This window comes from Pan troglodytes, chromosome 15, assembly GCF_028858775.2.
Source record: "Pan troglodytes isolate AG18354 chromosome 15, NHGRI_mPanTro3-v2.0_pri, whole genome shotgun sequence".
NCBI classification, from domain to species: domain Eukaryota; kingdom Metazoa; phylum Chordata; class Mammalia; order Primates; family Hominidae; genus Pan; species Pan troglodytes.
In genome coordinates, this window is record NC_072413.2 from 101,586,262 (window position 1) to 101,600,251 (window position 13,990).

A 13,990-nucleotide genomic window follows, 5' to 3' on the forward strand; every position below is an offset into this window, starting at 1 on the left:
CTCAGGTGATCTGCTCACCTCAGCCTCCCAAAGTGCTGGGATTACAGGTATGAGCCACTGTGCCTGGCCCAAAGTCACTTTTAGCTTCAAAAATGAGCTGTAGGGTATGCCTTCTTTTCCTGTTTCCGTGGATTGTTTACTAAGGTTTGAATTTTTCTGTGACTGGTAGAACCTACAAGTCATTTGAACCTGAGTTTTCATAAGAACAAGCCGTTTTAACCCCATCTTCTTTTTGGTTAGAGTTTAACCCCATCTTCTTTCTGGTTAGAGTTACTAAACTGGTAAATAAGAGTGATCCGGCCAGGCATGGTGGCTCACACCTTGCCAGCACTTTGGGAGACTGAGGCAGGCAGATCACCTGAGGTCAGGAGTTCAAGACCAGCCCGGCCAACATGGTGAAATCCTGTCTCTACAAAAATACAAAAATTATCCGGGCATGATGGTGGTACCTGTAATCCCAGCTAGTTGGGAGGCTGAGGCGGGAGAATCGCTTGAACCCAGGAGGCAGAGGTTGCAGTGAGCCGAGATCACGCCATTGCACTCCAGCCTGGGCGATGGACCAAGACTCATTCTCAAAAAGAAAAAAAAGAGTGAGCCATTGCATATTGATTTAAACAAGACATCTGATAAAGTCTCTTATGTATTTTTGAAAACCGTGTCCTGTATTGTGGTGCTTAAAACACCAATGGAAACATTTGTCTCAGGGTGGTTGGCATTTCCTGCACAGGTTCTTCATGAAGTGCCAGAGATACAGAAATGAATGTGTGTGCCTCTTTTCACACATGCACAGATGGCTCTCCAGGCAGGAGCTCTGCATGCTAACACATGCCTCCCTGGTGCCTAGAGCAGTGCTTGGCCTTTGCATGGTGGCGCAGGGGCAGGCGGGTTGATGCTTATGGAGAATGGCTGAATCCACCATGTCCATCTTTGGAATCTATCGGAAGTTTATTGTTTGCAGCTCCAGGCAGGGTCTCCTGAGGATGCAAGGGAGCACCACCCTGGGCCTGCCTGTTGGGCACCTAACTTCTGAGAGGAGGAGGGTTGGAACAAGTCCACAAATAACCATCTTTTTCCCTTTTTTGGAGATAGGGTCTTGCTCTGTTGCCCAGGCTGGAGTGCAGTGGCACAAACATAGCTCACCACAGCCTCAACCTCACTGGCTCAAGTAATCTTCCTGCCTCAGCCTCTTTAGTAGCTGGGGCTACAGGCATGTGCCACCGCACCTGGCTGATTTTTAAAATTTTTTTGGCAGGGTGCGGTGGCTCGTGCCTGTAATCTCAGCACGTTGGAAGGCCGAGGCAGGTGGATCATCTGAGGTCAGGAATTCAAGACCAGCCTGGCCAATGTGGTGAAACACCGTCTCTACTAAAAATACAAAAATTAGCCGGGTGTGGTGGCGCATGCCTGTAATCCCAGCTACTCGGGAGGCTGAGGCAGGAGAATTGCTTGAACCTGGTAGGCGGAGGCTGCAGTGAGCCGAGATCGCGCCACTGCACTCCAGCCTGGGCAACAGTGCGAGACTCTTTTTCAAAAAAAAAAAAAAAAAATTTTTTTTGTAGCTTTGCACAGCGGCAGTATTGTAGCCAATGAGATTTATCTGAGGTGTGATTATTGATAATTGAAAACTTTTCCCAATACCCTGCCGTGATGACTTGCAATATAGTCAGCACTGGCAATTTTTGACAGTCTCTACAGAGACTGAAAAAAAATTTTTTTTTATAGAGATGGGGTCTCACTTTGTTGCCCAGGCTGGCCTCAAACTCCTGAGCTCAAGCAGTCCACCTACCTCGGCTTCCCAAGGTGCTGGGATTACAAGTGTAAACCACCAAGCCCAGCCCACAAATCATCTTTAGACAAATTGTCTAATCATCTTTAGACAATACTGAGGTGCAGGCCTTGTGTCTGTTGGTGGTGGGAAAGAGATGGTTGACTAGGGCCTTAAAGATAATAAAAATAATTAACGTGTGTATACAGCAGGGGTGGCTTCCTGCTGTGGTCACTCCAGTGTTGGGTGAAAGTGTTCCAGCCTGGATAGCTCTCCCATGTCGTTGGCATTCCTGAAATTAGGAGACTGTTTTCATTGACTTTCTAGTGTTTGCCCTTCTGGTGGATTATCCTTCTTTTATATTGCTGGATCGGGTTTGTGGATTTGTCTAGCATCCATGTAGAATAGGGGGCTGGGGACCCTAACCCGCAGTAAATATGAAGTTCCTGACTCCTTCTTAGATGGGAACTCAAAGCCTTTATAGAACTGAGAGTTAGAACAGGAAGCAAGAACGCTAAGAGCTTGCTAACATTTTTCTCTTCATTATTCCCTGGTGGTTTCCCCATGGTAGCTTTGTGTCATGTACGGGCACTTCCAGGAATAGGGTGCAGGAGAAACGTCTCAGTGTCTCCCCTTCCGAATCTTGGCTTCTGGAGGGAGAGATGCTGGGGTGGGAGTGCTCCTTGGTGGAGTACTCAGAAGCTTAGTAAAAGCAGAGGGGGCTGGAGAGGCAGGCCTGGCCTGCAGAGCCAGCATGGAGAAGCCTGGTGTAGGGCTCTCCAGCCTGCCAATTTACAGTTAAGAAGAAAGGAGATATGTATATATATATACACATACATACATACATACATACACACACACATATATATACACACATGTATATACACACATGTATACACATATACACACACATATATACACACACGTACACACATATACACACATATATACGTGTATATATATATGTATACGTATATGTGTGTGTGTGTGTATATATATATAGTGACAGGGTCTCACTCTGTCACCCAGGCTGGAGTGCAGTGACACGATTTTGGTTCACTGCAACCTCCGCCTCCCGGGTTCAAGCAATTCTTGTGCCTCAGCCTCCCAAGTAGCTGGGATTACAGGTGCACACCACCACGCCCAGCTTATTTTTTGGTATTTTAAGTAGAGACGGGGTTTCACCATGTTGGCCAGGCTGGTCTCGAACTCCTGACCTCAAATGGTCCACCTGCCTCAGCTTCCCAAAGTGCTGGGATGACAGGCGTGAGCCACCGCGCCCGGCTGAAAAAAGATTTTCACAAGAACCGGAAGGTTAACTCCCCTCCCAGACCCAAAGATGCAGATTCGGCCTGACCAGTAGGAATGCACATGTGCCTCTCTGTGACGAGGGCAGAACTGAGGCTGCTTCTCAGGAGACTGTGAGGGTCTAGCGTGCCCTCCCCGCAGACACGAGGGCCGGATGGAAGAGCCTTCTGTCCCCAGCATAGCCAATGGGACACCATGAATCATAGGCTTGTACTGTGGAAACTAGCAATTATGGTAATTATTCGCACTACAAAGGGCTCTTCCTCTTACCAAAGGACATTTTCCTCCCCAAGCTGCTTGTCCTCGCTTTTAAATAGTAGCTCCTCCGTGAATAAAGGCAGAAACATGTGGTTATAGGGAAGAACAAAGGAAGACAACATCTCTCACATTAGAATGGCAAACAGTGATTTGAAAATATCGGTACACCAGCTTTATCCGTAAAGCAGTTTATGTGAGTGATAACTGGTAGATAAATATGGAAAAGTAGCCGAACACACCTGACACCTCTCTGAGCTTGCTTTGTGATATGTGGGCAGCTAGAAAAAGCAGCTAATTATTAGGTGGCTCCTTTAACATTTCCTGATGGGGAGCCTGTGAGCAGAAAAGAGCGGGTGCAGCCCTGGACAGTGGTCATGCACGGTTAGCGCGAAACCCACTGAGCTGCAGACACCCGGGTCAGCTCGGAGGAGGGAAGGAGTCGCCGTCCTGGGCCACAGTCTAGGGGGGTGGACCCTGGTGCGTCCCTTTGGTGGGACTCACCTTAGTTTCTACCAACAGCTAAATATCACAGATGCAAAGACTTGGGGGAGAAGCCCATGAACATTTTCTGAGTCCTTTAATGTATGATAAAGAAAAAAATAATAAAAGTCAACATTTGTAGAAATGTAGGTTTTGGTTTTTTGTTTGTTTGTTTGTTTTTGAGATGGAGTCTCGCTCTGTCGCCCAGGCTGGAATGCAGTGGTGCGATCTCGGCTCACTGCAACCTCTGCCTCCCAGGTTCAAGCAATTCTCCTGGCTCAGCCTCCCATATAGCTGGGACTACAGGTGCCGGCCACCACGCATGGCTAATTTTTGTATTTTTAGTAGAGATGGGGTTTCACCATGTTGGTCAGGCTGGTCTCGAACTCCCTTCCTTAGGTGATCCACCCACCTCAGCCTCCCAAAGTGCTGGGATTACAGGCGTGAGCCACCGCGCCTGGCTAGAAATGTAGGTTTTATTTTTTTAATGGGATATTTGGTGATTGTATATAGTTTTTAGACTGATGGGTAAAATGTTGAAGGTCTGTATTGCAATCCTGCCTTTACTTTCTAAAAAGGATTCCTAAATTGATCCAGCATCAAATCAGTGTATTTTAACCCTGACGACGAGCAGTATAGTTTCAGGTCTTGAATAGCAGGGTCCCCCCACTATAACTCCCTGACAGTTCTTCCTGCCCATTGCACAAACAAAACCAGTTCATGGAGACCATGGCATTGCAGTAAAGAAAGAGTTTAGGGCCGGGCACGGTGGCTCACGCCTGTAATCCCAGCACTTTGGGAGGCTGAGGCAGGCAGATCACCTGAGGTCAGGAGTTCAAGATCAGCCTGGTCAACATGGTGAAACCCCATCTCTACTAAAAATGCAAAAATTAGCCGGGCGTGGTGGCATATGCCTATAATCCCAGCTACTCAGGAGGCTGAGGCAGGAGAATCGCTTGAACCCGGGAGGCGGAGGTTGCAGTGAGCTGAGATCACACCACTGCACTCCAGCCTGGGCGATAGAGCGAGACTCCATCTCAAAAAAAAGAAAGAGTTTAATTGATGTGAGGCCGGCCATGCTACATGGAAGAGTTATTACTCAAATCAGTCTCTCCTCGCATCTGGGGGCTAGAGTTTTTCAAAAATAGTTTGGAGTAAGGGGTGGAGGTGGCTAGGCAATGGGTGCTTGCTGCCGATTGGTCTGGGTGCAATCACAGGGGTGTGGGACTCATCCTCCTGCGTGCCGAGTGGCTTCTGGGCGGGCCCAGGAGGAGCCATCACGTTGGACTTGCAAAAAACCTGAAAAGATATCTCAAAAAGCCAATCTTAGGTTCTGCAATAGAGATGCAGGAGTAATTGGAGAAGTTGCAGATCTTGTGACCTCTGGAATGATGGCTGGCACCTTACCAGAATTCAGACTCCTCACCTCCTCCTAGCCTGGTAGGGTCTCTCATTAGCTTAAGAAAGCTTAGCTCCATCCTGGCTAACAGGGTGAAACCCCATCTCCACTAAAAAATACAAAAAAATTAGCTGGGCGTGGTGATGGGCGCCTGTAGTCCCAGCTACTTGGGAGGCTGAGGCAGGAGAATGGCGTGAACCTGGGAGGTGGAGCTTGCAGTGAGCCGAGATCTCGCCACTGCCCTCCAGCCTGAGTGACAGAGTGAGACTCCCTCTTAAAAAAAAAAAAAAAAAAGGAAAGCTTAGCAAAGGTGGTTGACTTTCGGGAAAGGGCTGTTATTATTTAAACCAGAAAGTAGGCCCTGTGTGGTGGCTCCTACTTGTAATCCCAGCACTTTGGCTGAGATCACGCCACTGCACTCCAGTCTGGCAACAGAGCGAGCCTCCGTCTCTAAGTAAATAAATAAATCCAGATTGTACATTTTATAATACTAGAGATTCATTTTGTCATATGTTAATCCAATTTACTTTGTTAAAGGTCTCAAGATTCTGCCCTCCAAGAAAGTCTTGCCATGATTGGATAGGACCCCCAGATAAATATTCAAACCTTCGACCTGTTCACTTTTACATACCTGAAAATGAATCTCCATTGGAACAAAAGCTTAGAAAATTAAGACAAGAAACACAAGAATGGAATCAACAGTTCTGGGCAAACCAGAATTTGACTTTTAGTAAGGTAAGTTTAAGTTTTAGATCAGAACGGAAGGGCGCGGTGGCTCACACCTGTAATCCCAGCACTTTGGGATGCCGAGGTGGGCAGATCACGAGGTCAGGAGATCGAGACCATCCTGGCTAACACGGTGAAACCCCGTCTCTACTAAAAATACAAAAAATTAGCCGGGCGTGGTGGCGGGCGCCTGTAGTCCCAGCTACTCGGGAGGCTGAGGCAGGAGAATGGCGTGAACCCGGGAGGCGGAGCTTGCAGTGAGCGGAGATTGCGCCACTGCACTCCAGCCTGGGCGACAGAGCCAGACTCGTCTCAAAAAAAAAAAAAGAAAAAAAAGTTTTAGATCAGAATGACAAATAACACAGTTGGCCACTTGAGGGTGCTAGGTGTTTAGTATATTGCTTTGCTATTTGTTACGTGGTAGTACTGGGTCTCAGTCCATCCCCCCGCACTGTATGTACATATATGCATATAGTTTTAAAAACTAATATGTAACTATATAAGAAACGGTCATTCGTAGAACCACAGATCTTGAGACTTTGAAGGATGCAATGTGTGAGCAGCAGAGCCGGAACTAGAAGTGCATGTTTTACACACATAGGTGTGTGTGTTTATCTTTATGAGAATACCGGTTTTTTTAGGTGGGGCATAATGGCTCTGCAATCCCAGCACTTTGGGAGGCTGAGAGGGGTGGATCACTTGAAGCCAGGAGTTTGAGAGCAGCCTGGCCAACGTAGCGAAACCTTATCTCTACTAAAAATATAAAAATGAGCCAGGTGTGGTGGCATATGCCTGTGATCCCCGTGACTTGGGAGGCTGAGGCACAAGAATTGCTTGAACCCAGGAGGCGGAGGTTGCAATGAGCCGAGAGCGCGCCATTGCACTCCAGTCTGGGTGACAGGAGTGAGACCCTCAAAAAGAAACCCGTTTTTGTGATGTGTTGTCATTCTTCCTGAGAATTCAAAAAAAAAAAATTTTTTTTTTTTTTTTGAGACGGAGTCTCGCTCTGTCACCAAGCTGGAGTGCAGTGGTGCGATCTCAGCTTACTGCACCCTCCACCTCCCAGGTTCAGGTGACTCTCTTGCCTCATCCTCCCGAGTAGCTGGGATTACAGGCACACACCTCCGTGCCCAGCTAATTTTTGTATTTTTAGTGGAGATGGGATTTCACTATGTTGGCCAGGATGGTCTTAATCTCCTGACCTCGTGATCCGCCCACCTCGGCCTCCCAAAGTGTTGGGATTACAAGCATAAGCCACCATGCCCAGCAGAGAATTCAAAATTCTTAACAGGATACTTATAAATAAACTGTGTAAGAAAGAAGTATAAATAGTCTAAACCAGAAGAAAAACATTTAACTTTTTTTTTTCTTCTTCTGAGATGGAGTTTCACTCCTGTTGCCCAGGCTGGAGTGCAGTGACATGATCTCAGCTCACTGCAACCTCCACCTCCCTGGTTCAAGCGATTCTCCTGCCTCAGCCTCCCAAGTAGCTGGGATTACAGGCGCCCGCCACCACACCCGGCTAATTTTTGTATGTTTAGAAGAGATGGGGTTTCACCACATTGGCCAGGCTGGTCTTGAACCCCTGACCTTCAGGTGATTTGCCTGCCTTGGCCTCCCAAAGTGCTGGGATTACAGGCATGAGCCATCGTGCCCGGCAACATTTAAACTTTGACTTTCCATTTGAGTGGGCTATGTCAGGTGGGGTATATTTATCATATTCTGTGGAGGGTTTTTTTTGTTGTTGTTGTTTTTGTTTTGAGACAGTCTCACTCTGTTGTCCAGGCTGGAGTGCAGTGGCGTGATCTCGGCTCACTGCAACCTCCGCCTCCTGGGTTCAAGCAGTTCTCCCGCCTCAGCCTCCTAAGTAGGTGGGATTACAGGTGCCCACCATCACATCGGGCTAATTTTTGTACTTTTAGTAGAGACGGGGTTTCTCCATGTTGGCCAGGCTGGTCTGGAACTCCTGACCTCAGGTGATCCACCCACCTCGTCCTCCCAAAGTGCTGGCATTATGGGTGTGAGCCACTGTGCCTGACCTATTCTGTGGATTTATAAACAAACAGTGTCTCCCAAAGTTTATTGAACATCTTTTCAAATCCTGTTTCAAGCACAAAACTTTTAACCACATTCAGAGGGTTTTAAATGAGCTTTGAGATGGGTCACTAGCTTCTCAGAAAATCCAAATCTAAACTTCTCCAGTACACCGTGAGCTGTGCTCTAGCCAAAGAAAAATGGAAAGACAGAGAAAGGAGTTCTGAGAGCCTTTTTTTTTTTTTTTTTTTTTTTTTAAGGAAAAAGAAGAATTTATTCACTCAAGACTAAAAACTAAAGGCCTGGGCCTGAGAACTGAATCAGGTTAGTGTGTTTGTTTGATTTTTTTTTTTTTTTTTTGCTTTCTTTGGGTTTGAGCTAGTCCATGAAAAGGGAAAGGAAGGGCAGTGAGAGAGGTGGGGAAGTTCAGGGCAGTCCTTGGCCTGCTTTGGGGCAGTGCTCAGCACACCCCTGTCCAAGTTCTCTTGCACACCCAGTTCCCAGGCATGGCTCTCCAATCTCCAGCTCCCTTTTTTCTCTCAGGATTTTAGGTGGTTATGATGGATGACCAACCTCTGACCTTTGACTTTCGTCCTGAGGTCTCAGCCTTTGCAGCTTCTCCCTCCAAACCAGCTTTTCTTCTGATTCCTGATCTCAGTTCAGTGCTCAAAATAGCCTCTCCTTATTTTCTCTTGGTGTCAGTGTTAGGCCTGAATAACATCTCATGCTGTTCGTTAAACAGATGTCTGCTGCCAAAAAGTTGTTCTGATAGAAAATCCAAAATCATCGACCCCAAAAGCCAAGTCTGTCATTGGGCTAAAGTGCCATTCCTACTAATCCTTTGCCTCACCTGATTCATTTGGAATAAAGGGCCAGGAGCTTGAGTCACCCCCGTGCCAGGACCTCTGTTGCTATTTGCTGGCTGCTGGAGAGGTGGGGTCTTGTGGGGCAGAGCTGGAGCAGATGCTGCATCCAGCAGTAAGCATGAGAATGAGCACTCACAGTTTTGGGTCCTGTGCTGGACACTGTGCAAGTCCTGTGCATATATCACCTGTTGCATTTCTCACAGTGACCCAATGAAGTAGATACTGTTATCTTTACCATTTTATAGATGAGCAACCTGCGGCTTCACCAGAATTGCACAGTGAGAATGTGGCGTGGCCTGGATTCTCACATCGGGAGTCGGATTGCAAAGCCTTACTGGGCCTCACCGCGCCCCATGGCTGTCAGCGCATTCCATGCTGACCTGGCCGTGTATGTGTGCGTGTGCACGCATGTGTGTGCATACGTGCACGTGTGTATATGTGTGTGTGCTTGTGTGCACACCACATGTGCCGTGTCCATAGGTCTGTCATCATATCAGGTAGGACTAGGTCGGCTCATAGCTTGGAAGTGCTTTGGAGACAGCCACTCTCCTAACAGATGGGAGAAGTTGTTTTGATTCTTACTAAGGTCCCAGAATCCTATTGATGGCTTTGCTGAGTATTGAAAGGCTGGCCTTAAATTAGGTTTGAAACTGAATTTGGTAATAGGACAGGATGTGTTAAGGAAGGGAAACATACAGGGAGCTGCCTGCTCTGGCAGCTGTTGAAAGTGAGCAGGCCACGGTGCCTGCAGTGGGAGTGGGGCAGCAGGCGTGTCACCTTGGGCCAGAGCACATGTCTTGTACACGGTTGCACCAATGCATGAGGATGTAGGTCCCCAAGAGCCAAGAGAAGGGGAGCTTTGTTGAATACGTGATATTGGAGAAACCTTTGGCCCAAAAGAACAAATTTAGATTCGTTCTCTCTGCAATACAAATGTATTCCAGTGGGTCAAAATGTTAATTATTATTAATTTCTTTTTTTGTTTTTTGAGTCAGGGTCTCACTCTGTCTCCCAGGCTGGAATGCAGTGACACCATCTAGGCTTACTGCAGCCTTGACCTCCTGGGCTCAAGTGATCCTCCCACTTCAGCCTCCCAAGTAGCTAGGACTGCAGGTGCACGCCAGCACCACACCTGGCTAAGTTTTGTGTTTTTTGTAGAGACGGAGTTTTGCCGTGTTGCCCAGGCTGGTCTCAAACTCCTGAGCTCAAGCAGTCCACTCGCCTCAGCCTCCCAAAGTGCTGGGATTACAGGCGTGAGCCACCGTGCCTGGCCAAAAAGTTAATTATTAAAAGTCAGGCCGGGCGCGGTGGTTCACGCCTGTAATCCCAGCACTTTGGGAGGCTGAGGCAGGGGAATCACAAGGTCAGGAGTTCGAGACCAGCCTGATCAACATGGTGAAACCCCGTCTCTACTAAAAATACAAAAATTAGCTGGTCGTGGTGGCACTCGCCTGTAATCCCAGCTACTCAGGAGACTGAGGCAGGAGAATCACTTGAACCCAGGAGGCGGAGGTTGCGGTGAGCCGAGATTGCGCCACTGCACTCCAGCCTGGGTGACAGAGCGAGACTCTGTCTCAAAAAAATAAAAAAAGAAAGTCGATTGTTTATGGATTAAAGAGTTAGATACATAGTTCGCAGCTGTAGAGCATCTAATAGGATATAACAGACTCACCATTATCTGGAGGAATGATACCGTCCTGAGCTTGAGGGTGAAGACAGAGATATTCAAGAACATAAAAGCTGAAAACGTCTGTGTTAAGACTCCTTTTGATCCAGGTTTCTGGACAGGAGAGTTTGCTGAGCATATGTGGAGGTGGCTCAGTACCCAGAGGCGGGTGGAGCTGGCCCCAGTCATGGCCTGTGCTCAGATGCTAGGACCAGAGCAATTTCTTCCTCATGTTTAAACTTTTCTCCTAGGCCACTGCCTTACCTTTCTCATGCTATAAACTGGCTTTCTCTGCCTCCTTGTTTATCCCTCCTAAGTTCAAAGAAGCAGTCAGCTGAGGAGGCTGCCTTTCCTCAGGCTGGCTCCAGCCCGGTTGGGAGGTGCCCGGATTAGCTGAGGCAGAGGTGGGGCTTGTGCAGAGAGCCTGGCTGCTGCCATGGAGACGGGAGGAAGCAGGCAAAAGAGCAGGCCTGCTGGCAAAGGATTAGAGGGCTGGGTAGGCGCAGGGATCAGTGTCCCGGAAATGTGAGGAAGGGCAAGTGCTGGCAGCAAAACAACACGGGCAATTTGGACTTCAGGAAAAGCTGCCACAAATACGCAGAAATAACACACATTTATAGACAAATAACGTGACTACAAGAAGAAAAAATTGTTCAGACTCTAAATTTTACAAGGCATATTTGTTTATTTTTTTGAGATGGAGTCTCTCTCTGTCACCAGGCTGGAGTGCAGTGGCGTGATCTCGGCTCACTGCAGTCTCCACCTCCGGGTTCAAGCAATTCTCCTGTCTCAGCCTCCCAAGTGGCTGGGATTATAGGCACCCGCCCCCACACCTGGCTAATTTGTGTGTGTGTGTGTGTGTGTTTCGTAGACGGAGTTTCACCATGTTGACCAGGCTGGTCTCAAACTCCTGACCTCAAGTGATCTTCTCATCTCAGTCTCCCAAAGTAGTGGGATTACAGGCATGAGCCACCGCGCCCAGCCTACAGTGCATATGCAACAAGAAGTCATCATTTCATGCTTACTCAGTTCATAGGGGAATGTTTTCAGTCTTGAGACTCAGTGCTGGCGGAGTTACATCAAAGGTGGATGGCAGCAGAAAATCCTCAGCCCCTTTTCCAGAAGGATTTAGCTACACATATTTACATATACCCCAGGAAGCAGGCAAATGATGCTCATGAATCATCTCTAAGAATTCATGTGAGAGCCAGGCTTGGTGGCTCATACCTGTAATCCCACCACTTTGCGAGGCTGAGGTGGGTGGATCACTTGAGCCCAGGAGTTTGAGACCAGCCTGGGCAACATGGTAAAACCCTTTGTCTACAAAAAATTTAAAAATAAAAATAATTAAGGCCGGGTGCAGTGGCTCATGCCTGTAATCCCAGCACTTTGGGAGGCTGAGGCAGGCGGATCACCTGAGGTCAGGAGTTTGAGACCAGCCTGACCAACATGAAGAAACTCCATCTCTACTAAAAATACAAAATTAGCCAGTCGTGGTGATGCATGCCTGTAATCCCAGCTACTCAGGAGGCTGAGGCAGAAGAATCGCTTGAACCCCGGAGGCGGAAGTTGCACTGAGCCGAGATTGCACCATTGTACTCCAGCCTGGGCAGCAAGAGTGAAACTCCATCTCAAAAAAAAAAAAAAAAAAAAAAGCCAAGTTTGGCAGTATGTGTCTGTAGTCCCAACTACTCGGGAGGCTGAGGTGGGAGGATCACTTGAGCCCAGGGGGTGGAGGCTGCAGTGAGCCGAGATTGTGTCACTGCACTCCAGCCTGAGTGACAGAGCCAGACTGTCTCCAAAAAAAAAATTCATGTGGGGAAACATGGGAAGAGTTCAGCTGTGTGTTCCTCGCAGCACGATCTTTCATTGCAGAAGAATGGGAAGAATGGAAATGCCCAGTACTAGAAGAACGGATAAGGCTGTGGTGGCCTACCCACTTACTGGCCTTCACTGGAATATTCTGCAGCAGTGCAGAAAAATGAGTGATTGAATTTGAAGTGCAAGCAGCAGAATACTGTGATTTCAGTTCTGCCAGTCTCAAAATTAAATCTCATTTGTAAGGCAGGCAGTATTGTGGGAGAATTCCTCTAATGTATTTCATTCCCAGAGTGTTTATACAGTGGCAGGAAGCGTACCATCAAGATGGGTTTAGTTTAAGTCAGTCTCCTAAGTATTTATGAAACACCCACTCGGTTTTCAGTAAGTGTGGTGAACTCGGTGTTTTGCCTCTTTCCCTGAACTTAGCGGTAGGTTTGGTATTAAGCTGCAGTGCTGCAGTGTGGATGGTGCCCTGCTTAGCAGATATTACAGTGCTTCTGCTGCCTGTTGAGCCTTGGCCTGGGGGTGTTCGAGCCAAATGCAAGGAGACCTGTCCTGAGGGACGCCCGTGTCAATGGAGTCAGGTGGCAGCAGCTGGTACCCCTGCCTTCGGGCTACTCCCGTGGTCACCCTAACAGCAGTGACCACAAGCAAGCACTTCTGTGCCAGCCGCGCCCCTCCTGCCACACTGACGGAGTGTAGCTTCATGAGGTGCGCGGTTGCTGTCAAACACTAGAGAGGAAGAAACTGAGATGGAGGTAAGTCACAGCTCTGGGGCCACACAGCCAGGTGGGGACAGTCTTGGCCTCTGTCCATCCCAGATGAGGTCTCGCTATGTTGACCAGGCTGGCCTCAAGCAGTCTTCCTGCCTCAACCTCTGAGTACGGACACAGTTTTGAGTGCCCTATATGTGTATTAACAGTAACACATGAGACAGAGTAGGCCCTCTTTATCCGAGGGATACATTCCAAGACCCCCAGTGAATGCCTAAGACTGAGGCTAGTACCAAGCCCTGTATGTACACTAGGTTTTTCCCTACACGGTTGTCCCTCCCCTATGTCCTCAGTTCAACCAACCACAGATTGAAAAATATTGAAAACAATAAACATATAAACAATAAAATATTGAAAATAAAAAATACAATTTTTTCTTTTTAGATGGAGTCTCACGCTATCACCCAGGCTGGAGTGCAGTGGCATGATCTCGGCTCACTGCAAACTCTGCCTCCTGGTTCAAGCGATTCTCCTGCCTCAGCCTTCTGAGTAGCTGGGACTACAGGTACACACCACCACACCTGACTAATTTTTGTATTTTTAGTAGAGGCAGGGTTTCACCATGTTGGCCAGGCTGGTCTCAAACTCCTGACCTCAGATGATCCACCCACCTTGGCCTCCCAAAGTTCTGGGATTCCAGGCATGAGCCACCGCGCCCGGCCAAAAATAGAAAAATTTAGAAGTACAGCATAACGGCCGGGCACGGTGGCTCACGCCTGTAATCCTAGCACTTTGGGAGGCTGAGGCGGGCAGATCATCTGAGGTCAGGAGTTCGAGACCAGCCTGGCCAACAATGTGAAATCCCGTCTATACTAAAGACACAAAACTTAGCTGGACGTGGTGGCATATGCCTGTAATCCCAGCTACTTAGTGAGCCGAGATCATGCCACTGCA

General features: G+C 48.0%; 1 protein-coding gene and 1 non-coding gene across 7 annotated transcripts in view; both read left to right on the forward strand.

The window, feature by feature from the left end:
• The window catches only part of LOC736782 (cytochrome c oxidase assembly factor 8), a 46,772-nt gene that overhangs the window by 3,056 nt on the left and 29,726 nt on the right, over positions 1–13,990 (forward strand). For 3 of the 6 annotated variants that reach the window (XM_016926794.4, XM_016926793.3, XM_054665848.2), the window contains exons 2-3: positions 5,748–5,945; positions 8,231–8,294. In XM_016926794.4, the coding sequence (XP_016782283.1) occupies positions 5,748–5,945; positions 8,231–8,294 (262 nt within the window). Of the gene's footprint in view, positions 1–5,747; positions 5,946–8,230; positions 8,295–8,513; positions 8,859–13,480; positions 13,602–13,990 lie in introns of those variants that run through there. The other 3 variants (XR_008538951.2, XM_016926796.4, XM_016926795.4) reach the window with 3 other exon arrangements.
• On the forward strand, positions 1,558–1,698 carry LOC112205524 (U4 spliceosomal RNA). The gene has a single exon (XR_002939463.1). It is a non-coding gene; the product is annotated as a U4 spliceosomal RNA (small nuclear RNA).